At 35.6% G+C, this 26210-nt stretch overlaps 1 protein-coding gene across 1 annotated transcript in view; it reads right to left on the bottom strand.

Moving 5' to 3' along the window:
* PKHD1 (PKHD1 ciliary IPT domain containing fibrocystin/polyductin) overlaps window positions 1-26210 on the bottom strand; it is a 611151-nt gene that overhangs the window by 487818 nt on the left and 97123 nt on the right. The window contains 5 exon segments of the mRNA XM_031964731.1: window positions 5565-5784; window positions 17030-17173; window positions 18594-20204; window positions 23055-23122; window positions 23715-23910. Of these exon segments, the coding sequence (XP_031820591.1) occupies window positions 5565-5784; window positions 17030-17173; window positions 18594-20204; window positions 23055-23122; window positions 23715-23910 (2239 nt within the window).

Below are 26210 nucleotides of genomic sequence, written 5' to 3'. Positions count from 1 at the left end.
TGTCTGGTGCTTGTCCAAACTCAGAGAATACCGGGTGCTGGTCAAAACAATACAAGAACTATGTGAGATTTTGCCAGAGGGTGAGATCATCTAGAGGGTTAGCAAAGGATTGTTATTATGCCATCTTCAGGGCACATTTTGCTTGCTAGGCTCCAAGTCTGAAATACAGTGTTTCGGTTATCTTGTCACTAACAATCAAGTTTTCTAACAGATAATAGAGCTTTCATGGGCATTGGAGACTGTATCAAAAATAACTCCTAGTTTGAGAGTGAGGGGATTGAACTTTCCTTAAGAGTTGGGTGGTTCCGTACACCAAGATAAGGTCAAAATGGGTTCATGACCTAGGCATAAAGAATAGAATTATAAATAAATTAGAGGAACACAGAATAGTTTACCTCTCAGACCTGTGGAAGGGCAAGGACTTTATGACCAAAGCAGAACTAGAGATCATTACTGATCACAAAATAGAAAATTTCGATTATACCAAACTGAAAAGTTTTTGTACAAACAAAACTAATGCAGACAAGATTAGAGAAGCAATAAACTGGGAAAATATTTTTACAGTCAAAGGTTCTGATAAAGGCCCTCATTTCCAAAATATATAGAAGAATTAACTCTAATTTATAAAAATCAAGCCATTCTCAATTGAAAATGGTCAAAGGATATGAATAGACAATTCTCAGATAGAAATTGAAACTATTTCTAGTCATATGAAAAAGATGCTCAAGTCATTATTAATCAGAAATCAAATTAAAGACAACTCTAAGATACCACTACACACCTGTCAGATTGGCTAAGATGACAGGAAAAAATAATGATGATTGTTGGAGGGATGTGGGAAAACTGGGACATTGATGCATTGTTGGTGGAGTTGTGAAACAATCCAACCATTTTGAGAGTAGTTTTGGAACTATGCTCAAAAAGTTATCAAACTGTGCATACCCTCTGATCCAGCAGTGTTACTACTGGGCTTATATCCCAAAGAGATTATAAAAAAGGGAAAGGGACCTGTATGTGCTCGAATGTTTGTGGCAGCCCTTTTTGTAGTGACTAGAAACCAGAAACTGAATGGATGTCCATCAATTGGAGAATGGCTGAATAAATTGTGGTATATGAATATTATGGAATATTACTGTTCTGTAAGAAATGACCAACAGGATGATTTCAGAAAGGCCTGGAGAGACTTACACGAACTGATGCTGAGTGAAATGAGCAGGACCAGGAGATCATTATATACTTCAACAACAATACTATATGATGACCAGTTCTGATGGACCTGGCCATCCTCAGCAACGAGATCAACCAAATCATTTCCAATGGAGCAGTAATGAACTGAACCAACTATGCCCAGAGAAAGAACTTTGGGAGATAACTAAAACCATTACATTGAATTCCCAATCCCTATATTTATGCCCACCTGCATTTTTTATTTCCTTCACAAGCTAATTGTACAATATTTCAGAGTCTGATTCTTTTTATACAGCAAAATAATGTTTTGGTCATGTATACTTATTGTGTATCTAATTTATATTTTAATGTATTTAACATCTACTGGTCATCCTGCCATCTAGGGGAGGGGGGGGGGGGTAAGAGGTGAAAAATTGGAACAAGAGATTTGGCAATTGTTAACGCTGTAAAGTTATCCATGCATATAACCTGTAAATAAAAGGCTATTAAATTTAAAAAAAATTAAAATTAAAATTAAAAATTAAAAAAAAAGAGTTGGGTGGTTCCTAAGCTTGGAAGAGGATCACCAAGATGGCCTTTGCAGCTAGAGAATGAGCAAAGAAATAACAGTGGATCAAAAGACTTTTACTTTATTCCTCACTGTTTCTAAGTTATTAAGAAAGTTTGATCCAAAGGGAAGGAAATTGTTGTTCCAGTAGCAACAGAATGTGTTAGTTTTTCAGGGTATCATTAGAAGAGGTTTTGTAGGACCACAGGGAAAAGGATTACTTCACCAAAATGTCAAAATGTTACTCTAGTGGCAACCTCCACTTCTATTCCCTTCCGAAAAGTCTATTATGTTTATTGGCTTACTGTATTTTCCTGTATGTCTCCTTATAAACTTCTGTGAGCCTTTTTCACTTTGGTATATAAGAGAATAGGTAGTAGGAGAGGAGCAAAATAAAAATCATCCTCTACTTGAAGTATATTTGTTTCCTTGAGTACTGGTATGAGAGCTGGGAATCCAGTTATTTTTGTAGAAATTTAGGCATGCACCCAGCGAAAGAACTCTGGGAAATGAGTATGAACTACATAGAATTCCCAATCTCTTTATTTTTGTCTGCCTGCATTTTTGATTTCCTTCACAGGTTAATTGTACACTATTTCAAAGTCTGATTCTTTTTATACAGCAAAATAACTGTATGGACATGTATACTTATATTGTATTTAACATACATAGCATGTATTGGTCAACCTGCCATGGGAGGGGAGGGGAAGGAGGGGAAAAATTGTAACAAAAAGTTTTGCAATTGTCAATGCTGAAAAATTACTCATGCATATATCTTGTAAATAAAAAGCTATAATAAAAAAAGAAACTTAGGCATGAATTATACCCAAGTTATATGTGAATATTTCATGGTATAAAGTCTGGAGAAATAAAAATGATAACTGATCTTTAGAAGCAGTCTATGCAATTGGATACATTCTGTGTAAACTCAAGCCTTGGAGAGCTCTAGGTTATAGATTCTATAGAAAAAAGAGTGCTTTAGGTCAGTTGATTTCCAAATTCCTTTCTAGACAAATGATCTATGGCTCTAATAGGCATGTACCCAACTTATGTACCCAAATAAAAATATGATCCCAAATCTCCACCAAGCAACAGAAATATTTTGTTTACTCTAAGAAACCAAAATAAGTTCTCTATTAGCAGATGGAAAAATGGTGCAAGAAAAAGAACATTAGACTGAGTCAGAAAACTTGGGTTCTATTTCTGTTCCTGCAACTAACTAGTTATATAAGCTTGATTCCTAAGTAATTTCTCTAAGTCTCATTTTCCTCATCTGTAATACTGAGACACAGTCTAAATAATCTCTAAGGTCTTTTCCAGTTCTGCCATTTTAGCCATGAACAGCACTTAAATAATACCACTGAAATGAGTTAAAGCAGCCATGAAAAGAAGCAGATGTCCGCATACTTAAGTCAGAACCTAAAGGGAATTAGACATCAGGACTAATGAAAATTATTAATCACTTTAGGAAACCCTAAAGAAATTTACTAAATTCGTTTGTGCCATTATATTTTTCTTTTCTATAGATTTCCTACAAATCTGTAACTCAGGTAAAGACTCATCTTTACAGCTTGTTTGACACAAGATAGTGAAGCAATATCCAAAGCATTAATATATATATTCAATTGAATGTGTTATTCAATTCAGTTTAATAAGCACCTACTATGTGCTAGATGCTGTGCTAATATCAAAAAGAAACACATATACAACACACATATACATACCAGTTCTTGACCTCTAGAAGCTTGTTTGGGATAGACAGTATTTATATAGAAAATCAAATACAAATACAAGATTTTTTAATTAGAAGGTAGTACTCATACAAAGGAGAGTAAGTGAGGTGATGCTCATTTGTTGATATAGTAAAAATGATAATGGAGCTTTGTGTTTTACAGTCATTTTTTAGTTGTATCCAATTCTTTGCCACTCCATTTCAGGTTTTCTTGGCAAAGATACTAGAGTGGTTTGTCATTTCCTTCTTCAGTTCATTTTACAGATAAAGAAACTGAGGCAAAGTTAAGTGACTGATACAGGGTCACTTAGATAATAAATGTCTGAGGCCAGACTTGAAGTCAGAAGAGTCTTCCTAACTCTAAGCCTGGCAATCTTTCCATTTTAAAACCTTATACAAATACAGTATATTTCTTTTAGATAGGCTGTTTACTACCAGAGTTCCCTTACTTACTTACTGCCAAATTAGTGAATATTCTCAATACCCCTTGCCTTTGAGTATTTAAAAAGATAAATTCTTAACTAAAACCCCAAGTAAATAAGTAGACCTAATTTCACTTCAACAACTGAAGTAGCATTCTTAAAAGAAGCACTGGGACACAAAAGAATAAGTCAAAGTTAAGGATGTCTTGTTGTTGAGTCATATCAGACATGTACATTTCTGCATGACCCCACTTAAGGTTTTCTTGGTAAAGATACTAGAGTGGTTTGCCATTTCTTTCTCTAGTTCATTTTACAGATGAGAAAAATGAGGCAAATAAGGTCACAAACCACTAAGTGTATGAGACCAGATTTGAACTCAGGTCCATCTGACTCCAGAGCTGGGATTCTACCCAATGCATCACCTTGCAGGTTCAGTTGTCCCAGGTAGTACCTCAACTTGTAATTGAAAAAGACCTTACATTCTACTAAAAGAAAAAAGGCTTCCGAAAGAGCACAGATTTCTCTTAGAACATGAAGAAATCAGACTCCTGAAATACAGTGATTGTGTTTCTCTTTGATTCAGTGTGATATGCTAGATTTGTTTTGTTTTGATTTCATTTTTCTAAGCTGTAAATAAGGCCTCCATGAAATGATCAAAAACAGCCATTCCAACTAGGTAGGCAAAAGAGTAGTTTATGCCTAAAATCACAAGAAAAAAAATGATGCAGCATTATGTGCTATTGACAAAGAGAGAGAAACAGAGATCCACACAGAGAAAACAGAGAGAGAAGCCTTGAAACACAGTAGTGTGTGGAAAAAAAGAGCTAAAAGTGATCTTTTTTTCTTTTTAAAAACCTAGGCAATCTCAGAGCACCCCACATTGTCTTGTTTTCCTCATTTATTTGGGAAGAAAATGAATTTGAGAAGAGAACCTGGGAAGTTTCAGTTATGTATTTGTTCTTTTGAGGTTAAAAAAAAGTAAATCCACATAAGCTTATGGTTTCCAAATCCTAAATCTAGAGTAATTTTGTCTATGCTTCTCTCTTCCTTTGAATAAACACTGTACAATCTGCTGGATTTCTCTGTGACTTTTTCTTTTAAAAAAAATGCATGAATCTGTTTGGAGAGGAAAGAAACGAGAAAGGGGGGGGAAACCCTTCTGTTTTTCATAATGTCTAATCTTTTTCCCCATTGGCATTCACCAGATGTTGCTTTGGATAGGAAGATAAATATTAAAATCTAAGAGAGAACAAAGCAGACTGTTTACTGGGTAGATTTTTCAGATGTTCTCCTGAACACTTGAAAAAGACAGAAGATGCTTTGATATCCAGGCTGGGTGGAATTCACAATGGAATGCCCCCTCTGGACCATCTGAAACATGGGCCACTCAGGTACCCATTGGATTTGAATTACTGAAACATCTGGGGTTATTCCTCCTACCCTGCAATTCCTAATTCCCATTGATACCATAATGAAAATGAGAGGAGAGAGGGAAGAGAGGAGAAAGAAAAGAGAGAGAGGGGAGAAAATAGAGGGAGAGGAGAGGGGGGGGAGGAAGGGAGAGGAAGGAGAGAGAGGAGAGGAAGAGGGAGGAAAAGAGGGAGAGAAAGGGAGAGGAAGAAGGAGAAGGAGAACACATTTGAATGGGGGTGTGGTGGTTCATGGATTTAATTACCTCATGAAAAATCCAGAGAATAATCTCAGGGATGAGGCTACCTGATGGTCCAGAGTTAAGGTACACCAAGGACTTTCTTCACACATGTAGATGTAACACCAAGATCTTAACAGACTGTTGGTCCCTATGGTGATAATCAATTCACACTGAATATAGGTAGCCTTGGTAGCATCACAGTTTTCCTCCAAGGGCCTTAGGTTGCACAGGAAAGCCAAGGAGTCTGCAAGGGAGAATTAACAAAAAAAAAAAAAAATACCAAGAGAGCTAAGTTATGGCTTCAAATTAATTTTGATACATCAGAACTATTTACAAGAGCTAAGTTTGCTTGACCAATCTAGAAAGGAAGGGAAGGAAGGAGGGAAGGAAAGAAGGAAGGAAGGAGAGAAGGAGAAAAGGAGGGAAGGAAGGAAGGAGAAAAGGAAGGAAGGAAAGAAGGAAGGAAGGAAGGAAGGAAGGAAGGAAGGAAGGAAGGAAGGGAGGGAGGGAGGGAGAGAGGGAGAGAAAGAGAGAAAGAAGGGAGGCAGAAGGGAAGGAGGAAGGGAAGGAGGAGAGAGGGAGGGAGGGAGGGGTAAAAGAGGGAAGGTTGGAAAGGTGGGTGGGAAGATGAAAGATGAGACATGTTGTTTCAGGAACATCAAGTTGCCAAGTATAATTTGGACAATTATGAGCAGAGACATATAAGAATAGAGGAAAGGATGGAAGAAGCTAGATTGCAAAGATCTTTAAATACAAGGCAAAGATTTTATTCTTGATTCTACAGATGATGAGGCCATTGAAATTTATTGGGTAAGACCAGACAGAGGAGGAGTTCTTACATGGCTAGACTTAGACTTCAGGAATATCACTTTGGCAATTGCATGGAGAATGGAGAATAAAGTGGAGTGGGAAGACACAACAGCAGGACCAGCCCTAACAATTCTAAATCTGTGGTCTTATGAGCCCATTATCTGATAACTTCAGAGACAAAAATCAAAGGCAGTTAAGTATATGCCATAACCACATCGTTGTAGGGCGTCTAGTAAGGGGAAGAATGATTGTGAAAGTAATGATACAATCTTGAATCCTTTTCCTATGAGGGTAAGGGAGAAGATTTCAAAGATGGTTTTTGTGGCAAAGGGGAGAGGAAAGTTAAAGCATGAAAAAACTATATGAATCATGTTTTTACCTGCCTATTTTGGGCAAAACAATAGCTATTCCTATGGTAGTTTGCACACAATGAGGACCATGGACAAAGTACAATAACATATTGTACCTTATGAGTATGCATTTCCCAGGAAACAGCCATGGTCCCCACACACCTAAGATACCCCAACCACTGGATTCAATGATCTATTAGTCAATCAATCATGGCTAAGCTTCATTTCTTATCATGTTCTCAAAGTCATCATCTTATCCAATTAATTAGATAGTCTCCCACATAGAAAAGTAATTCTTGGGACTAGACATGGGGAAACACTGTCCTGATTTTCAAATAGAACCAAAAATAATAATAATAATAATTCATTAAATGATAGTCCAGAGAGCTTGAATTCAAATCCTGCAAAAATTCTGTAACTTTTATCAAATGACTGGAATGAGTTCATCAAGAATAAGTCACACCAGGCTAACTTCATCTCTTTTTGGGATGCTAGCTTCATAGATTAAGAGAATGTTGAAAATATAGCATATCTATATGCTATAGAGAAAGTCTTACAATAATGTTATTAACAAAATGGACAAATGTAGGGTATTAGTCCTCAATCAAATAAGATTCCTAAAGAGGTTAAGGGAAGTGGGACAAAAGGGGAAAGTAGAGGGATAGGGAAGTTATTTCAAGAATCCATATCCAATCACCTGTTTTTAATTAATAGATATCAATAGGACAACTGCTATCATATAAGGATCCACAAAATATTTTGATATTATAAAGGAGTGCACATACTTAAATCCAAGACAATATAGTTGGGTAGATTTCAAACAGGTTGAAAGACCAGGCACAAAGCATAGTGACTAATGCATTGATGTCAACCTGGAGGGAGAAGCTAATCGAGTGCATGAAATCTATATTTATCTGTATTCTGTCAAAATTTTCATCAATAACTTAGATAAAGATATAAATGGCATACTTATCAAATTTGTGGATAAATTGAAACTAGAAGAGATAGCTAGTGCATTGCATGACAAAATCAGTTTGAATACTAGGACATTATACTATATAAATTCAATCCATTATTTGATGCATATTAAGGAACAAGGCAAATCCTACACTTGCATTCAAACAATATAACTGCTTTGGTGCAAAATAGGATCTAAGTATAGGATAGGCTGTGGCCAAACAATAAGCTATTATAGAAAAACAAAGCAGGAAGTGAACTAATCATCCAATATTATATCAATTGCTCATATTATAAAGCTAATACTTTAATAGGATATTATGCTGAATGAATAGAGGCAAATACTGTTCAGAATTAGAACACTTTGCTTTGATTCAACACATAAAATTTTGTGATCAGTTCTCTGCATCAAAGAGAAGCTAGATGGTAGAGTGGATAAAATACTGGCCCTAGAGTCAGGAAGCTTCATCTTCTTGAGTTCAAATTCAGTTTTAGGCACTTATGAGCTGTGTGATCCTGAATAAGTCACTTAACCCTGTTTGCCTCAGTTCCTCATTTGTAAAATGAGCTAAAGGAGGAAAGAGCAAACCACTCCAGTATGTTTGCAAAGAAAACCCCAAATGGGAACACAGACAGGTAGACATTATCAAAACAATTCAAGAATAATAATAACTGAGCATCAAGCTTTAAGAAGGGTATTATCAAGTTAGAAAATGATCAAGGAATGGTAACCATAATAGTGAGGAGGCTTGAAAGTATGTCATATAAAAGTAATAATAAAAGTAGTTAAAATTTATATAGCAATTTAAGGTTTACAAAGCATTTTCCCCTACACCACATTTGACCTTTATATCAATCTTTTATTTAGATATTATTACCTTTTTACAGACTTACAGGGTTATATAGGTAATGTCAAAGGTACAAGTTGAATCCAGAGTTCCCCTGACTCTAGGTCCATATTCTTTTCATTATTCCACAAAAGAACTGAAGGTGGTTTAGACCTAAAGAGACTTAGGGGAGATATGATAGTGCTCTTTAAATATTTAAAGAGCCACAATGTGGAAGAAGGAGCAATTTTGTCACACTAAATCCCAGAAGACATAGTTATAACTGGGTGGAATTTACAAAAGAAATATTTCATAGCATTCTATATGACAAAGATCTTCCTAACAATTAAAGTTGTCTAAAAGTTTAAAATATTATCTTAATACATAAAAAGTTTTCCATCATTAAAAGTATTCAAGGACAACCTGAATAGCCATTTATTAAGAATCCTATGGGGCAAATGGGTGCCACAGTGGATAGAGTGCTAAACCTAAAGTTAGGAAGATTTATCTTCCTGAGTTCAAATTAGGCCTCAGATACTTACTAGCTTTGTGACCCCGGACAAATGATTTAACCCTGTTTGCCTCAGTTTCGATCTGTGAAATGAAATAGAGAAGGAAATGGCAAACCACCTAAATGGGGTTACAAAGACTCAGATATGACTGAATAACAAGAAACCCTATGAAAACAAAATCCTTTTCAAGTCTAAACTAATTTAGAGAGAACATTTAAAGGTTCTTCAAATTATGAAATTCTAGAATTTTATTATTCTGTATTAAGAATTAACATTTTTATATTGCTTTAGAGTTGGCAAAACATTTTGCATATATTATTTTGCTTGATTCTCAGAACAAATCCCATTGAGTAGTTACTGCCAGTACTATATTTTAAAGATTCAGAAAAGTTGACTGATTCACTGGTGACCACACAGGTAGCAAGTACCAGAAATGGCTTTTAAACCTAATTGACTTCAGTTCACTATGCCATCCTCTATCACACCAAACTGTCTCTATAATTAGAGGGCTGAAAAAAATTACTTTAGGATAACTAAAAAGCAGGGATATGAAGCTAATTTTATATGAAAACATGCTTTAAAAAAAGACTAAGGTTCTTTAGTTTAAAAACAAAGTTTGAAGAGAGCTGTAAAATCAAAGTCTATAAAATCTTAAAGGGTAATGGAGCCAGCAGTGACTGGGGGTGGCCTAATAAAAAACACATGGATCTAAGAAGGCAGGCAATATGGACTCTCCTTCCAGTTCTTCTACTAAAACCTGTTTGACCTTACTCCATTTAACCTTTCTCTATATCTTAATTCCTTCATCCACCAAGTAGGAATGATGATCCTTTCTACAGAGTTGTGAGGAGTAAATAAAATCACACTGGGAAAATGTTTTGAAAAATTGGGAGTTCTAAATAACTGGGAATGGCTAAACAAATTGTGATAAATTTAACATAATGGAAATTGTTGTCCCATAAGAATTGATGAATATGAAAGTCAAATGGGAAGAAATGTGAACTGATTCAGGGTAAAGTAAGCAAACCAGGAAAAAACAATATACATGATGACTAAATCAGTGTCAAAGGAAGAAACAATAAGAACAGAAACTAGATGTCTCAAAGAAGAGCTGAGAAAATGGGCATCTCTCCTTTCTTTGTAAAATTATGGGGCTATGAAAGTGGAATATTTCAAATGCAATCAGATATGATTGATGTAGTTGATTGGATTTGTTGAACTGTGTTTTCCTTCTTTTCTTTTTTATTCTATTATACAAGGGATGGGTCTCCAGATAGAGAGGCTGAAGGGAAATAATCAGAAATAAAGATTAATGTAAAAATAAAAGATATCAAAAAGAAAAATTGGGAATGAGACAAATGTAAAGCATAATTATTGAAAATATACTGGAATAAGGTGTTTTCTCTTGAAGACTGAAAGAGAGTTTTAGGACAAATAAAAGGAAGCACAGGGTCACAGAGGAGACAATAAACTAAAGGAAATCAGTGATTATGCCAAGAATTGTTACAGGCTGAAAATAGCTTCAAGACTTTATTGTTTTCTCTTTGGTACCAAAAAGAAAATCCCCAAAATCAATAATGTTATGTCTACATAGGACACAATGAAAAAAGTAATATGGAAATTAAATAATTGTGATCACTATCTCAGTCCACACCTCCAAATGGATTTGTCCTAAATATCATGGTTTCTCTCAGGTGTAAATCAGTCAAATAATGACAAATTTTCTCCTCTTTTTGCACTTTTATAGACTTGGCCTTATAATAAGCTACCCCAACTAGACATTGTATTGACATAACATAATAATAATAATGTATACCATTTATATTTCACTTTAAGGTTTGCTAAGCCCTTTACAAATACTATCTCATTTGGACCTCACAATAGCCCTGGGAGGATAGCATATTGTTATCCCCATTTTTTGTGGAAATCGAAGCAGACAGCAGCTAAGGGATTTACCCCACAGTCACACAGCTATAGTGTTCTATTTAAGGTTAATAAATTGTAGTATATGAATATTATGGAATATTATTGTTCACTAAGAAATGACCAGCAGGATGATTTCAGAAAGGCTTGGAGAGACTTACATGAACTGATGCTGAGTGAAATGAGCAGGACGAGGAGATCATTATATACTTCAAGAACAATACCATATGATGATCATTTCTGATGGACCTGGCCATCTCCAGCAATGAGATGAACCAAATCGGTTCCAGTAGAGCACTAATGAATTGAACCAGCTACACCCAGCAAAAGAACTCTGGGAGATGACTATGAACCATTACATAGAATTCCCAATCCTTCTATTTTTATCTGCCTGAATTTTTTATTTCCTTCACAGGATAATAGTACACTATTTCAAAGTCCAATTCTTTTTATACAGCAAAATAACTGTTTGGACATGTATACTTATATTGTATTTAATTTATACTTTAACATATTTAACATGTATTGGTCAACCTGCCATCTGGGGGAGGGGATGGGGGGAAGGAGGGGAAAAATTAGAACAAAAGATTTGGCAATTGTCAAATCTGTAAAATTATCCATGCATATAACTTGTAAATAAAAAGCTATTTTAAAAAATAAATAAATAAAAATAAAAAATATATCTAAGATTAGATTTTAATTCAGATTCAAGCTTAGCTGATAAAACTAAGAGTCTAGAAGGCAGTACATTAAAAACAAAGAACCCAGATCATAATTTTAGAACTTTAATTGATCTTGGGAGTTTATTTGGTCCAACTCGTTTATTTTACAAATGAAGAACCTGAAGCCAAGAAAAATTAAATGATTTGCTCAGGATCACATAGTAAGAGACTAAAGTGGGATTTGAATCCAAATTTTCCATTCCAAATCTAGTTGTGGATGTTTTGGGTTGGGGAGAGGGAGTTGTTGTTGTTATTGTTGTTTTTTGATTGGTTGTTTTTTGGTTGTTTTGTTTTGTTTTGTTTTTATCTTAGGACCTAGAGGTCTTTTAGTTCAGCTTCTGAACCCATACAAGATATTAAGGAATCCACAAAATTATAAAGCTAAAAGAAATCACCTAGTGCAAGGGTTCTTAACCTTTTTGTTCATGTGATGTTTGCATCATGACTCCTTTGGCAGCCTGTTGAAAGCTCATTTATCTCAGAATGTTTTAAAATGCATAAAATAAAATATAAATAATAACAGGAACCATTTTGAAATCATATTATAGACTTCTGATCGAGGGCTGCCACATCATTTTACAGATGAGGAAACTGAAACTAAGGAAACTCAGATCATCTGACTTTGAAATCAATGATCACTATACATCTATATATCATTACATCTATTTATGTATTTATAGAGAGATATAGATGTATAGATGGATTTAGTGATATATAGATATAAATATATCTATATAAATATAAATATATCTATATACCCCTACACATCTTATCACTATATTCTGTCTTTACCAGAACCTAGAGAAAAGTGAATTCTGCAACAGCAGAGATTCAAATTAAACAGAAAAAAAAAAAAAAGGTTTTGCATCAGTGATCATTTTTAAACGCTCGTATGTTTTAGGAAGAAAAGTTATGAAACTGACTTTTCTGGAGATGTTTTTAAAAGTAAAAGATACAACAGATTTTCATCACCTTCAGAAGGTGACATATAGGAATATAGGAAGCCAGGAAGTGGGGTAGATGAACATTCAACTTCCTTTCTATAAAATTGTAGAGCTAAATACATTTTTCTCTTTATTTCTTTTCTCTTCTTTTCCTCTCTCCCTTCTTTATTTCTTTCCTTTTCCCTCATTTTCTTTCATTCTTTCCTTCCTTTTCTCTTCCTTTCTTCACTTCCTTCTTTACTTTTCTTCGTCTTCATTCTATGCCTTTCTTACTTTGACTTATTTTTCTTTCTTTTCTTCATTTCTTTGCTTTCTTTTTCTCCTTTCTTAGTTTCCTTTTTCTTTATTTGTTGACTTCTTTCTTTTCCTCCTTTTTTCCTAGACCATGCTAAATTATCTTCTTGGAATAAAGGTTTCTGCATAAACTATGTGTATTTACCGTCACCTAGTGGCTATTTTAAGGATTGCTATTTCCATTTCTTTACCTAATCCCACTGATTTTGAACAACCTCCAATATTATCTGGAGTTTGTGGAAAGGACTCTCTAGATTGGTTTTGCTCTAAAATCAAATACCTAGTGTGAATATTTCCTTATCTTTTTTCAGAACTGAAAATTGTCATTTTCTTCAGTGTCATAATTTACCTAGCCTGAATTAGGATGTCCATCTTTTCATTCTTCTAAATTGAACTTAAACTTTTTAAAATAACAAGCTGCTGGCTAAGACAAATATGAACTCATCCTTTTAATACCAATATTCTTTTGCAGCTACTATCTATGATTGATAGATACATAGATCAATCATCTATGATGCAGGCTATAATCATGGAATATATAATGTAATGGGGGAGGGGAGTGAAAATTGTAGGTGGCCTCAAAGAAACATTGAAGAGATGGTGGGCAGCATATTACTGAAAATGATTCTCATGGAAACAGTAATACAAAAGTTATCCAGAAAACATATGATTGGAAAAGGAGATGAACTGGTCATGCTGTAAAAGGGAGATGGATAATAACCTGAGTGATTCCCAGAAAAAAAAGAAGAGAAAGAGGAAGAAGAGGAGAAGGAAGAAGAAGAAGAACAAGGAGGAGGAGGTGAGGAGCAGGAGGAGCAAGAGGAAAGGAGGAGGAGCAGGATGAAGGAGGAGAAGGAGAAGGAGGAAGAGGAGCAAGGAGGAAGAAGAGAAGGAAAAGAAGGAGAAGGAAGAAGAAGAGGAGGAGGAGGAGGAAGAGAAAGAAGAGGAAAAGGTCCCAGTTTTCAGGACATTAATTCACTGAAGAGCAGGATGACCAGTATAATTAGGGACCTGAAAATCACATGATTCTCTAAAATAAGTGTTCTTAAACTTTTCTCACTCATTACTCCTTTTAACCCAAGAATTTTTAATGTGATCCCTCATATAGAGATATAAAATAGGTATACAAATCAAACTTTTGCTGATAATAAATCATAATTTTGTAATCCCAACATTCAACTATGAAAATCCATATGGGGTTGCAAACCACAGTTTAAGAAATTGAGTTCTAAAGGATCTGAGGATGTTTAGAAGAAAAACAGAGTTAGGAGACAAGAAAAGTCTATTCAAGCATTTTATATGTGGAAGAGAAATTCGCTTGTTATAGCTGTAGTGGGCAGAATCAGAAACTGAAAAGAGGCAACTGATTTTATAATCAAACTCTTCTGAATAATTGCTTATCAAAAGAGGGAAATGGGCAGGTCCATAGCAAGGTTCTCATAACAAGAATTCTTTAAGTGGAAAAGCACTTATTGGAGTTGTAAAGATTATAATTAAAATGGTGATCGAAAAGGATCGCTGGGTGGCACAGTGGAGCCAGAAAGACCTGACCTCAAATTCAGCCACCGACTCTAACTGTGTGATCCTGGGAAAGTTATTTAACCCTATTTGCATCAGTAACTCATCTGTAAAATGAGATGAAGAAGAATACAGCAAAGTACTTCAGAATCTTTGCCAAGAAAACCTCAAATGGGGTCATAGAGTTAAACACAAGTGAAAAATGATTTAATAGCAAGTGATTAAACAAATCCTTTGAGTCTCTAACTCTAAAATGCAATAATTCTTTCGCTTTTATTATTGTCTACTAATTTGAAGTACTACATAATGAAAATTCCCCCCTTCTTCCCTCTGCAAAAATGGAGTGTATGGTTATCAACCATGAGACCCCCAAAGAGTGTAACAGAAAAAGACTTTGATCCAAAAGATTTGGGTTGAGCTCTAGTAATGAGTATGTGTAAGGGTTTGGGCAAACCTTTAAACTCCCTGAGATTGTTTCCTCACCTGTAAAATGGGATAATAATACTTGCACTATCTACCTCACAGGGTTTTATTTTGTTTTATATTTTTAGGTAAATAGTTTGTAAAGAATAAAGCCCTATCGAAATTACATTTATTGTTAAGATACATAAGTCCTCATTGTCTGGATCCACCAAATGGCTCATTGCAGAATCATAAATTAATTACTCAGACTTTCTGAGCCCAAGTTTTTCTTGTGTATTCAATAAAATTAGGAGCCTACCTCATCATTTCAAGAAGTTTAATCAAAAAATGTTATTCTCTTCTAAACTAGAATAGCAAAAACGCTTTTTAATATATACTCTTCTTTTTTCTTTCCTCTCTCCCAATTCTTCTTCTCTACTGACTCACTCTCTTCTGTCTTATCTCTCCTTTCCTTTCTCTCCCATCTTTCCTCTCCCCTTCTTCTACCCTGTTCCTGTTCTCCTTTCTTTCCCTTCTCTCTTTCTTATATTTGTCTCCTTTCACTTTCTCCCTAATATCCCCCCTTTCCTGTCATCTCCCTTTCTCCCTTCTTTTTCCCCTTCTCTCTTTCTCTCACTCTCTTACTCTTTCTTTCCTTCCCTTTACTTCTGTTTATCCTTCCCTCATCCACTATCTCTCTCATTCCTTTTTCTCCCCTACCTTTTCCTCTGTGTCCCTTTCTCCCATTCCTGTCTCTTCTGTTTCCCTCTCCTAGTCTCCCCTCTCTACTCTGCCCTACTCTATTTCTGACTCCCATAAAAAATCTGTTTAATTGAATCTCGTCTGCATTATTTGGTGACTCTAATAGTCCCACTGCAGCTACACTCCATAGGAGGACTGGGCAGCTAAAAGACCTCCATAGAAAGGAGATCTGATAAACTTTGTTGTTAAATGCTTAGATAGCTTCTTGATCTGTGATTATGCAAACAAGATAATCATCTGGCTAAGCTCATCCTGCAGTTTAGGCAGTAATTAGGTCTGGACTTTACTTGAATCACTATGTGTAATTACTATGCAATTTGCCAGCCATCCTGATGAATAGTAAAGCTATATTTTTCCCCACCAAAAACAGACTTATCCAAAGCCTGTTGAATAGCTAAAGGTAACAGAGATGATGTATCCCTAAAGATGAAGCCTGTTAAAACCTGGTAATTCCAAAATCAAGACGTAATGTGAGCTGACAAAAGTAACCACTGCTCTAATTACAGTAAGGATAAGGGATATGATCAAGTAGAGACAGTCAATATTCAGAAGCTGTTATCTCTAGCATGGTACTGCCCTGTACTGCATTGAGATGGCAACAGACAGCATTCCTCAGCACTCATCAATCTCACCCTAGTGACAAAACAAAGCTAGTAACAGTGCTGGGTCCTTTAGATGGCAACTTTCCATAAATCCCAGAACATTTTTTCACTAAACTATAGCCAATTAAACAGGGTACATTGCTAAGTGGTTAGTTGATTTGTCTGTTTTTTAATATTTTCTATGAATTCCATAACAATTTCTACAGAACCAATATTAAAATGGATTAGTCTGTATTTGAATGACAGTTTTCAAATGTAAAAATTGAATTTCAGAGAAATTAAGTAGTCTTCTAAGTTAGTCTTCTAAGTTAGTAGTAAACTACTAACAAAAAAATGTAATCTTATCAAATGAAGTAGAATCATAGAACTCCTGAGCCGGAAGGGCCTTCAAAAAATAAAACCTAGTTCACCCCCATTTTATAGATAAGTTTATAAACTGAGGTAGCCTAGAAAAGTGAAATATCATGCCCATGCCAATAAATATAGTCCTTGATTCCTGAAACTTGTCTCCATGTCTTTTGACTGCAAGTCAAGGATTTTTTATGATTTCTTTATTAATTAGATAACCCTAGGCATGAAGATTTAAACTTCCCTAAATTCTCCTTAAAATAGCACAAATCCTATAAAATAAAATAAAATACCATTTGTCCTATTTATATCCAGTTTGGTTTTGTACTGGGATACATGGCAATGATAGCAGGACTCTCTCTTAAATTTTAATGTTAAATATTACATATTTTCTTTCACTTTAATTTTTCACCAATCTGCTGGGAGAGAGGGGGAGCAGAAAAGGACTCTTTCAATTATATCACATTGCTCCTCAATAATCCCAGTACTATATATATGGATATTTTCATTTAACTGACCATCTAATGGTAGCACAAGGCAGCTGAAGCTGGTCACCGTAGCATTGTCCAAGATTTCGCAGGGGACACCACAGATAGTAGCAGATATGTTCCCTGGAGAAAAACCACTTCCATGAACATGTAGTAGTCTTCCCTCTAGACAGCCTTTAAAGAGAAGAATTACACTTTGTTAACCATAGCCAAGACTACTATGATGTGAGTTCATCCCTTTTTTCCTTATATAAATCAAAACCCAAATCACTGATTTCCTAATACATACCTTCTAATAGCCTCACTGAAGAACCCACAACAAATCATTCATTCTGGCTCCCTTACAAGCCAATTGTCTTGTCTAAACTCACAGAGTAGTTAGTAACAGAACTTAGATTCAAACGATATTAAATCTAACTTTTTTTCATTATTCTACAATATGGATGACAGAAAATTTCATTTTATACCCCCTTATTGTGCAGCTAAGTGGCTCAGAGGAGAGACTGTTAGGTCTAGAATATAGAAGATCTAAGTCACTTTGCCCTGTTTGCCTCAGTTCTCTCATCTGTAAAATGAGCTGAAAAGGGAAATGGCAAAAAATTCCAGTGTTTCTACAAAGAAAACCCCAAATGGAATCACAAAGAATTTTATATGACTGACATAACATGATATGACTACAATTCTGCCAACAACAAAGAATATTAGAAAGGATCTGAGAGAGTACTAAGTCCTCCATTGTACAGATAAGGAAACTGAGACCTAAAAAAGTTAAGCTACAGCTAATGAGACAAACTGGGATTGGAATTGGCAACATTCCATATTACTGTAGTTGGGTATATATAAGAAATAGCTCTGGTAAGGCCTTAAGGTATTATAATTTTCTTTTTTAAGTTACAACTGTACTCTATCCTCTCAATTATTTTTTAAAGCTTTTGTATCCTGTTAAAAGAAAGCAAAGAGAATAGAACCAAAAATCAACATGGCAAAGAAATGAAGAGAGTATTTTAGAAAAACTAAACTGAGATGGAAGATAAGGCAAATCCAACAGCATAGGGACTATAATTTGGCCTCCTGTAGAATCTTATCTTCCTCCCTATTGTGGGACTGTAATAATTATTATATAATGAGAATTAACACCATATTTAATGTATACATAATATATCCATGCATATTACATGATCTTGAGAGAAAAAGTGGGTACAAGTTATTATAGTCTATTTAAATAATGAAGTAATGAGTTCCTGTAAATTACACTACTTTGAGGTTTTTTTAAAAAGAAATTAAATCAGATTAGTTTGGGAAATTAAAATACAATCACATGTTTATAGAGCATGCACTCTAAAAATACAGCCCCTTCTATAAAAAACCAATCAAAGATAGTCATAAATTCAACATCACAAAGAGAACTCTAGGGAAAAAATCGGAGAAATAACAAACCCAATCTCTTTTCAATCTTCCCATCTCCTTCTCCTCTCATCTTTCAGATTGGTGTTAATTTTCTAACCATTTGAAGTTACACATAGAAATCATTTAACCTTCACTATTTTAGTTAATCCACTCACAGAGAGAGTTTTATCATTTTTACTTGACTTACCAAAGTTACTATAGATTGATGTAATGATTACTTTAGAGGTGAACACCAATGTTGAGGAAGCCCAACCTCTGAGATGGTCATGACCTTTGACTTGATATTTTCCAGCAGGAAGCTGAGAAACTGTGCATTGTAAGACTGTGTGGTTCCCCAAGATGCCTACACATGGTGATGTTCCAATAAAAATCCGCATGTTCTTAGCACCGGTGGTTCGGTCTACCATGAAGGTTACAATCAAACCATCAATTTGAAGAATGGAAAGTAATTTCGGGGTGAAGATATCACTGTAACCAATCATCCCCACTTCATATAAGTTACCATCTACTTCTATTTCCAGGACAACTGTCCCATTGCCTGGGGGAACAATACACTGGATGAGCACAGAACTAATAATATTCACAGTGAGGCAGGCTTGGTGTCCTACCAAGACTAAAGTTGTGTTCTGTCCCCTCAGCATTGTGCCCTCAATGGTCAAGAGACCTCCACCATTGACACCAAAATTCTGAGGGTGATACCCAAGCACCCGAGGAGCAACACTGAAATGGGAAGGTAGGGTGGGTAGACAAGCAAAGCCGCTTCTCTTATTAAGAAGTGAAAAATGATGTAGACCAGGTCCCAAGTCACTCAGTTGACATTCCACCTGAGTTGCATTATAGTAGGTTATGTCACAGGAAAGACAGTCATCAATTAAAACCACCAGCTCATCAGTGGCTGTGGCTAACTTTTGACCACCAATCCACATGGTAGTCAAAGTTCCACTGACGCTGGTAGTCATTGTGTCTATAATGGGAGTTGCCTCTTCCTGCAAATAGAATGTACAGTTTCCTTGGCACTCACTGCTTATCCCATTAGCAGTGATTGTGACATTCAGGGCAAATGATGCTTTAGGGAGGTACCCCACAAGGCTAACCTGGCAGAGGATCATTTGGTCATCCCAGTTCCAGATGGTACAAGTATGAGGGCCAGAGAGGTCAACCCGCACTAAATTCATTCTGGACTTGAAAGCCAAGCCCGTTATAGTAAGCATTGTCCCTCCACATACTGATCCATGGGTGGGAAAGATGTCAGCAACCTGGGGGGACACTGTGAAACTGTAGGGAATAGCAGATATATTTGCAAATCCCATATCCTTCTGAAAAACCTGGATGGGATAAATCCCAGCTTCCACATTTGCTAGTGGTAAGGAACAGAAATACTGAGTTCTGTTGAAACTGAAGGATTGTAGCTCAAGGTCACACTTCATATCCCCCAGGAGGACAATTGATTTAGATATGTTATTTCCTTCCACATGTAGCTCCAGGATATCACCTCTGATTTGCCCTTGCATGGCAGTCACATAAGGAGTTAAAGCTGTGTGGTATATAAAGGTAAAGTCCTTCTTTCCCAAGTCAAATGAGGGATCATGGGGGGCACAGATATTGCCAATTGAGACTTCTATTGGAAGCACGACAGCTTGAGGCTCTGTACCAGGCAAGCGAGGAGCTGATAAAGTCTCACACCAGATGGTCTCTTCAGTTGAGTTCACAATGCTGCAGGTCTGGTTGCCCACTGATACTGAAACTAGAGATGAATCCTTGCTGAAGCCAATTCCAGAGATTGTAAGAGTAGTTCCACCTAGAGGAAAGGATAATGAGAACCAAGTCAGCAACAACAGATATTTAGAAATGGGCAATCTAGACCACCTTAAATTTAGGCAACCATAATAATAAAAACAGGGCAAAAATTTTATTAAGTATAGTAAAAGGTCATTAAAATTTACATCAAATTTAAAGAACTTGGGGGCAAATCTGTGATTGGAACTCCTAACAAGAAGCTCTTTCCACTGATACAAATCATGAATCATATGTCCAGAGTAACAGCTGATATCAGAAGTAAAATATGAACCCGGAGTTTCTTGCCTCCAAATAGTTCTATCAGCTAATAATAACAGGCTGACTTTAAAAAATTAAGAGGTACTTTTATATATCTTTGAAACACACTCTCCCATACTGCTGATATTGGAATTACAAATCATTCTTAACTATCTGTAAAAGCAGGCTTTCCCCAGGTCAGATGTATTTGTATTCCTTGAGTTTTCTCACAGTTCTGTTCCTGAATCTCTGAACTTTACTCTCTCCCTTTTATAAATGTAACCTTCTTGAGGGCAGGAACTGTCTTTTTGTTTGTTTTGTTTGTAGGTGTATCCCCAACATTGAGCATAGTATTTGGCAAAAAGTAGCATTCAATAAATGCTTACTAACTTAGCTTGTTGATCTGACAACTATCTAACAGAAGCCCTGTATATGTAACCATACAAAATATATCTTAAGTAATACCTGTCCTTTCTGCTATGTTCTTGCACTTCATTCTTCACAGACCAAAACATAGTGTAGTCAAATCTCATTATAATATAGTCAAGAGATATGATACTTCAAAGGTAAGTTAAAACAAGAAAATTCACTATAAATCACTATATAAATGAGGAAGGTTTCGATCTGAGTGTAAGAAAGCAGTATAGTACAGAGGAAAGAGCCTTGACTCTAGAATTATTTGTCCTAGATCCAGATCCTACCCTTACTATTTGTGTGATCTCAGAAGATCACTTAACTATCCAGTTTCCTTATCTATAAAATGAGGAGCATTGGATTAGATGGTCTCTGAGGTCCCTTCCAATATTTATGATCCTACACTAGAGTAAGGTGCTTTATAACAAAATTTCCCAATTTATGCAAAATAAAGTCACATTGTTGTTGTTTGTCCTTCATTCTTGAAGAGTATCTAAATATCAGTGAGGTGATACCATAACACGCTAGTGAATTGGGCTGTAATGAGGGAGGACTGTGCAAAGTCACCAGCTTCACTTTCTCCTCCAGAGCCATCTGGGTCCAGTGACAAGATGTAGATCAAAATGACTTTTGTACCTAATAGAGGTACAGTGGATAGGATGGAGGCAGGAAGTTGTTTGGCTGTTTCCCCTCTTCGTTGACCCCATTTGGAATTTTCTTGGCAAAGACACTGGAGTTTTGCCATTTTCTTCTCCAGCTCATTTTATAGATGAGGAAACTGAAGCAAATAAGGTTGAGTGATTTGCTCAGAATCACACAGCTCTTAAGTGTCTGATGCTGGATTTAAACTCAATAAGATGAAACTTCCTGACTTCAGACCCAGCACTCTATCCACTGCACAACCCAGCTGCCCTTAAGGAAGTCTAGAAAATCTGAGTTCAAATTCTATCTCAACAAGTGTGTGACTACAGGCAAATCAGAAAAACCTAAATTTGAATCTTGCCTTAGAAACCTACTACTGTGTGACCCAGAAAGTTAGGAAAACACGAGTTTGACTTCTGCCTCAGACACTTACTAGAATATAGTCCTGAAAAGCAAGTTCCCAACCCTCTCTGAGCCTCATTTTCCCCATTGGTAAAATTGGAACAATGGGATAATAAGAGCACCTAATTCACAAAGTTGCTGTGAGGATCAAATAACATGAACATATAAAAGTGCTTAAAGCTTACTTGACACTCTATATAAATGTGATCTGTTATTATTAGTATTATTTTTAATGTGCAGCGAATTTTCAGAGGTATATGGCTTCCTGTATGCTTGTTGAAAAGCACGAGGTTCAAAAACATGTTCATTGGTATAATTTTACTGACCTCTTCCTTATATTGCTAAGTCATGTGATCTATAGCCTGAGAGGATATTAAAGGCACAGAGTAGTCTAGGAGAAGGAATTCTGGATTTGGATTTCTAGGACTTGGATTCAATTCCTGGCTGTAGCTTTAGGCAAGTCACTTTGTCTTGGCTGCACCTCAAGTTTCTCAGCCATTACAGGAGGGAACATGATGTTCAATATGATCCCTTCCAGCTCTAAATATACAATCTAGGATTGCCAGGGTATCCTTGCTTTTTTGTGGTTTGCCTGTGCTTTCTCTGCCTAAATGGAATCCTTCCTGAACTTTTCTAATATCCCTTCAAGAAGTCTAGACATTATATTTCTCCACTTTTTTTTTCATTAAGGAAAAAGAAACTCAAAAGCTTTACTTTTATAAAAATCCTTGAGTTTATTTGCTCATAAACTTGATGAACGTTTATAAGTAATCAATCAATAAGCATTTAATGACTGTCTATTACATTCCAGGCCCTGTACTAAGTCTTGAAGAATAAAGAAAAAGAATAAAACAATCCCTACTAGGTACAGAGTATGTACATCACAGGCAAAAAACTAAAAAGTGGGTAGATCGACAACTCTGAAGATCAGAATCACACAGCTCTTAAGTGTCTGATGCTGGATTTAAACTCAGTAAGATGAGACTTCCTGACTTCAGACCCAGCACTCTATCCAGTGCACTCACTTCCTTCCAATTACTCAGACACTTACTAGCTGTATGATCTTGAGCAAGTCTCTTAACTCCTTTGCTTCAACAACAGCAATTAAAAACAAAAAACCTGGCCTAAAACTAAAAATGATATGGTAGAAACTTACCCAAAAGGGACCCACAACAAGGTTCAGTCCAAAGGACTTTGGTAATATACTGGATTTGAAGATCAACTCTATAGAAAAAGATATTTTAAAGGAAATTAAAATAGATTTGGGAAGATTAATGAAATTGGAGTCAAACGTCCTGGAAGCTCTGCCACCTGTATTACTTAGGACAAGTCACTTAAACTGTAGGCCCCAGTTTCAGTTTTCTAATATGAAAAATAGGAGTAGAGTTGGAGGGAACTCCAGTTCCCTTCTAGACTGAAATCTGACATTATAATGACCTCTAAGGTCCTTTTCAGCAATATCCTTGCATCAGGTTAGCCATGCAAACTTCTTCAGCCATATCCATACCTCAGAATGGGAAATTTCTACCTTTCAGGAATGGCCTGAAGTCAGCTTATACTGCCTTTCTAAAACCAATTGTGAACTTTTACACTTCAGAAACCAGGAAAGGCTGCAAAATAGGTCTTTATTTTTTGTTGTTGTTGTTGATTGTCTGTATCTAAGAAAGCACCTGAATTAAGTTTCAAAATGTGTCTTTCATACACACACACACACACACACACACACACACACACATATATATATATAAAACATATATAGATGGAGAGAGAGGAAGAGCCTCTTATTAAATATTTACAAATATGCACTTGACCTTACCCCTCTGAGCTGATGTTGACACCATTCATTGTGACTGAAATGCTGTGCCACCCTGTTGGCAAGGGAGGCAGTGTCACCTCCAGACCTTGAGGCTCTTGTTTTAGGACCTGAGCCAAAGTATCCTGAATATGAACTTTAACATCCAAGTCTGTATAATTCTCCAGAGATGTAGTTCCAATGAATAGTGTCTGATCTCCTGCAATGAGAAGCATATATTAAGAAGCATAATTTGGGATATATATATATAGTCTAAGCTTTCTAATTTCACATGCAAAGCCATATGAATGCTATTAAATCTGTTGGGTCTGAATCTATACTATCTAGATTTAAACTGGGTTATGAAAGAAAAATATGTAGTGGATAGGGGAGGGTGCAGAGAGGTAAGACTATAAGCAAAACTGAAAAACTATTTTAATAGGACTAGGAATGATGAGGAAGTAATAAGAATGGCAAGTAGGAAATTGGGATTCTAGTTTGAAATGATTACCAAATGTAGAAAGGGGAATAATAGAAGCTGAAACTAGAAAAATAAGTTTAGATCAATTCTTGCAGGGCCTTAAATATCAAGTAAAGAAATATGTGATTTATTTAGCTTGTTGATGCTAGTAATTCAAGTAGAAATGTCCTTTTTTTAAAAAGATAGAAAAGCTGAGTTCCAGGAAGATTGTGATTTACCAACTTATCCTAAGTCATTCAAGTAATAGTAATGAGAGACAGACAGACGGATAAATAGACAGACAGACAAATAAGAGATGGATAGACAGATAAATAGAGGTAGATAGAGCTAGAAAAAGATAGCGATAGGTAGAGATAATTAGATGGATAGAGAGAGACAGACAGACAGACAAAGAAAGAGAGAGAGATAAATGTAGATAGACAGACAGGGATACAGGTAGATAGACAAAAAGACAGATAACTAGCTAGATAGACATGGACAAATAGATAAATAGATACATAGATGAATAGACATATGTATAAATACATAGATAATAGAGATAAAGATAGACAAATGGAGGAAGAGAAAGAGAAAAGAGAGAGAGGAAGATAGATAATAATCAAATGAGAAAATAAGTTTATAACTTGTAATAATAATATAATCATAATAAACACTTTGGAAACCTTAAAGTGCCATATATATTTTATCTATTTTCATTATACGGTGCTTAAAGATTTATAAGACATTTACTCACAGAAATTCTAAAAGAAAGGTAGTACTGGTGTATGACTTATCCTTGTTTTACAGATAAAGTAGAAGTTGAGTGATTAATCTGAAGTCACAAATCCAGTCAATGTCAGTGGTAGGATTTGAACCCATTTCCTGCTTCCAGCTCTTGCATTCAACTCACTATCTATACCATATTGCAGAGAGCTGGCTAAAAAATGTACTTTAAGAAGAAAAAGCTGGTATCTGTGATGGATAGTTTGGAAAATGAAAAGCCTGGGGACATTTACAAGGCTACTCTAATAGTCCAGGTATGAGTAACAACCTACTCATAGGTGTTCTACCTGTTATTTATTCCCATTATCTTCCTCTAAAAAGAAGGATTCCTTTTGGCCTCATGTAATAAGCCATTTCTCCCTTCCCCTCCCCTGTTCATCAAAGCAAAAGTGATTCATCTTGTAAAATATCACCTTTTGTGCATTTTGTAATATACATTTTCCTATCCAGACCACAGAAAAATTCAAATTGAAGTTTTAAGCTTTGAAAATAACACATCTCGTGGTATATATTAATCATATGAATTCTTTAGACTTTTGGTCAATTGTCAACTTATTCCTAGATGCCTTTAAGGCACTGATGTAATATATTTATACTTTTCATTATAGGACGGAAATTTTATTAAAAGTCGACTAGAGTCAGTGAGCCTGCAACTGAATAGAGAAGTGACTTCCTCATCCCTCTTTCCTTCATGCTGAAGAGTCTGTACCACAGAGGAATTCCACCTACTTTGGTTGCCAGAGGCAGCAGATTCTTAGTTTATATTATGCTACCTGAATAATATGGAAAAGCTGAAGGACCCTTCCTTTTATTTATGCATTCTGGTACCTTGGGGAGAAAAAATGAAAAAGACACCAAAGGAAAGAAACTAGGAACTGGGTTATCTTAGGGAAAGGAGTTGGTCTTCCATAATAATATATTAGATTTGTATATAGAGACACTCTCTGTTTATCTGGTATTCTATTGGCCCAGGGTTTGTTATCTGGCAACTGCTCACATTTATATCCTTTGCTCTCACTTCCCTGTTTTCCTTTACCTCCCCCCAAATGCGCAAACTCCTTTCCTTGATATTCAAGGCCTCTACAATCTGTCATTTCCCTAATTTTTCCTTTATGGGAACAAGCACCTCTGAGATTTGGAAAATCAGCCTAAAAATGTTTGGCCCTCCCTTCATAACATAGAAGTTTGAATTATTATAATATTAAAAGATAAAATATGTTGATTTTATATAATATTATACATATATTTTATGCATTTTTGAGTTTCTAACATTTTTC

Source organism: Sarcophilus harrisii, chromosome 4 (genome assembly GCF_902635505.1).
Source record: "Sarcophilus harrisii chromosome 4, mSarHar1.11, whole genome shotgun sequence".
NCBI classification, from domain to species: domain Eukaryota; kingdom Metazoa; phylum Chordata; class Mammalia; order Dasyuromorphia; family Dasyuridae; genus Sarcophilus; species Sarcophilus harrisii.
This window is presented reverse-complemented; position numbering and strand designations above follow the sequence as displayed.